Here is a 2,500-nt window from a genome sequence, read left to right on the forward strand (position 1 = left end):
CCCACAGCCCCCTAACCCCGCCCACAGCCCCCTGAAGCAGAGATGAGCACCAGTTGACTTCAGGACCAGGGAGGATAACAGGCCCCGCCTTGTTGTCATGGTGATCTCATTCATATTATTTTGTTGTGTGTGATGTGTCTTTGATTTGGGGCCAATCAGAAGCCAGGACCAGGCTGTGGAGGCCTGTCATTGGTCAGCCCGGCTCTTCTCTTCCACAGCGACGTCTGTCACGCTACCATGACAACGTGTTCGTTTATTCACCTTGTTTATTCAACAACACTGAGGCAGCACCCAAATAAAGTATTTATTGAGCTGAATCGTACGATCACGTGTTTTATTATGACAAAACATTACAATGCATGATGGTCCTAAACACAATGCATGATGGTCCTAAATCACTCAGGCTTTAACAGCAGAGGACAGAGGTCAAACCCTGGAGGTCAGGCTCCTCCCCTCTACCCCTCCTCCTACCTTCCTCCTCCCCTCTACCCCTCCTCCTACCTTCCTCCTCCCCTCTACCCCTCCTCCTACCTTCCTCCTCCCCTCTACCCCTCCTCCTCCTCCCCTCTACCCCTCCTCCTCCTCCCCTCTACCCCTCCTCCGCGGCCTTCCTGAGGTTCTGCACGGCGTGGATCAGCTCAGGGAACGTGGTGTTCATGAAGTGTCCGCGGTCCGTGTAGCTGTGTAGCTCGGCCCCCAGCCCCTGGGCCACCGCCTGTTGCTCCGCCCACGGCAGGAAGGGGTCGTCAGAGGAGCCGAACTGGACAAGATGGCCGACGTTCTGCCTGATCTTCTCCCACTCCCACGGACGACTGAAATAACCTGAGACACAGAGATCAGACAGACAGGTAGATATCAGACAGACAGGTAGAGATATCAGACAGACAGGTAGAGATCAGACAGACAGGTAGAGATATCAGACAGACAGGTAGATATCAGACAGACAGGTAGATATCAGACAGACAGGTAGAGATATCAGACAGACAGGTAGATATCAGACAGACAGGTAGATATCAGACAGACAGTTAGAGATATCAGACAGACAGTTAGAGATATCAGACAGACAGTTAGAGATATCAGACAGACAGATAGATATCAGACAGACAGGTAGAGATATCAGACAGACAGGTAGAGATATCAGACAGACAGGTAGATATCAGACAGACAGGTAGAGATATCAGACAGACAGATAGATATCAGACAGACAGGTAGATATCAGACAGACAGGTAGAGATATCAGACAGACAGGTAGATATCAGACAGACAGGTAGAGATATCAGACAGACAGGTAGATATCAGACAGACAGGTAGATATCAGACAGACAGGTAGAGATCAGACAGACAGGTAGAGATATCAGACAGACAGGTAGATATCAGACAGACAGGTAGAGATATCAGACAGACAGGTAGAGATATCAGACAGACAGGTAGAGATATCAGACAGACAGGTAGATATCAGACAGGTAGATATCAGACAGACAGGTAGATATCAGACAGACAGGTAGAGATATCAGACAGATAGAGATATCAGACAGACAGGTAGATATCAGACAGAGGTAGATATCAGACAGACAGGTAGAGATATCAGACAGACAGGTAGAGATATCAGACAGACAAGTAGAGAGATCAGACAGACAGGTAGATATCAGACAGACAGGTAGATATCAGACAGACAGGTAGATATCAGACAGACAGATAGAGATATCAGATAGACAGGTAGAATTATCAGACAGACAGGTAGATGTCAGACAAACAGGTAGAGATATCAGACAGACAGGTAGATATCAGACAGACAGGTAGATATCAGACAGACAGGTAGATATCAGACAGACAGGTAGAGATATCAGACAGGTAGATATCAGACAGGTAGATATCAGACAGACAGGTAGATATCAGACAGACAGGTAGAGATATCAGACAGACAGGTAGAGATATCAGACAGACAGGTAGAGATATCAGATAGACAGGTAGAGATATCAGACAGACAAGTAGAGATATCAGACAGACAGAGATATCAGACAGACAGACAGGTAGATATCAGACAGACAAGTAGAGATATCAGATAGACAGTTAGAGATATCAGACAGACAGGTAGATATCAGACAGAGAGGTAGATATCAGACAGACAGGTAGAGAGATCAGACAGACAGGTAGATATCAGACAGACAGGTAGAGATATCAGACAGACAGGTAGATATCAGACAGACAGGTAGAGATATCAGACAGACAGGTAGAGATATCAGACAGACAGGTAGAGATATCAGACAGACAGGTAGAGATATCAGACAGACAGTTAGAGATATCAGACAGACAGGTAGAGATATCAGACAGACAGGTAGATATCAGACAGACAGGTAGATATCAGACAGACAGGTAGATATCAGACAGGTAGATATCAGACAGACAGGTAGATATCAGATAGACAGTTAGAGAGATCAGACAGACAGGTAGATATCAGACAGACAGGTAGATATCAGACAGACAGTTAGAGATATCAGAG

The 2,500-nt window shown here is 46.3% G+C and overlaps 2 protein-coding genes across 2 annotated transcripts in view; one reads left to right on the top strand and one right to left on the bottom strand.

The window, feature by feature from the left end:
• The window catches only part of polr3f (polymerase (RNA) III (DNA directed) polypeptide F), a 17,699-nt gene extending 17,392 nt beyond the window's left edge, over positions 1-307 (top strand). The window contains exon 10 of the mRNA XM_080546676.1: positions 1-307. This exon is cut by the window's left edge and continues 83 nt beyond it. The gene's annotated coding sequence lies outside the window, so the exon portion shown is untranslated.
• A 282-nt stretch (positions 308-589) lies between these two features.
• The window catches only part of rbbp9 (retinoblastoma binding protein 9), a gene marked incomplete at its 3' end in the record, with an annotated part of 4,238 nt that continues 2,327 nt past the window's right edge, over positions 590-2,500 (bottom strand). Inside the window, exon 5 of the mRNA XM_080547150.1 lies at positions 590-822. Within this exon, the coding sequence (XP_080403276.1) occupies positions 590-822 (233 nt within the window). The remainder of the gene's footprint in view (positions 823-2,500) is intronic.

The sequence above is a fragment of the Nansenia antarctica genome, assembly GCF_963989245.1.
Source record: "Nansenia antarctica genome assembly, chromosome: 16".
In the NCBI taxonomy this organism is placed as follows: domain Eukaryota; kingdom Metazoa; phylum Chordata; class Actinopteri; order Argentiniformes; family Microstomatidae; genus Nansenia; species Nansenia antarctica.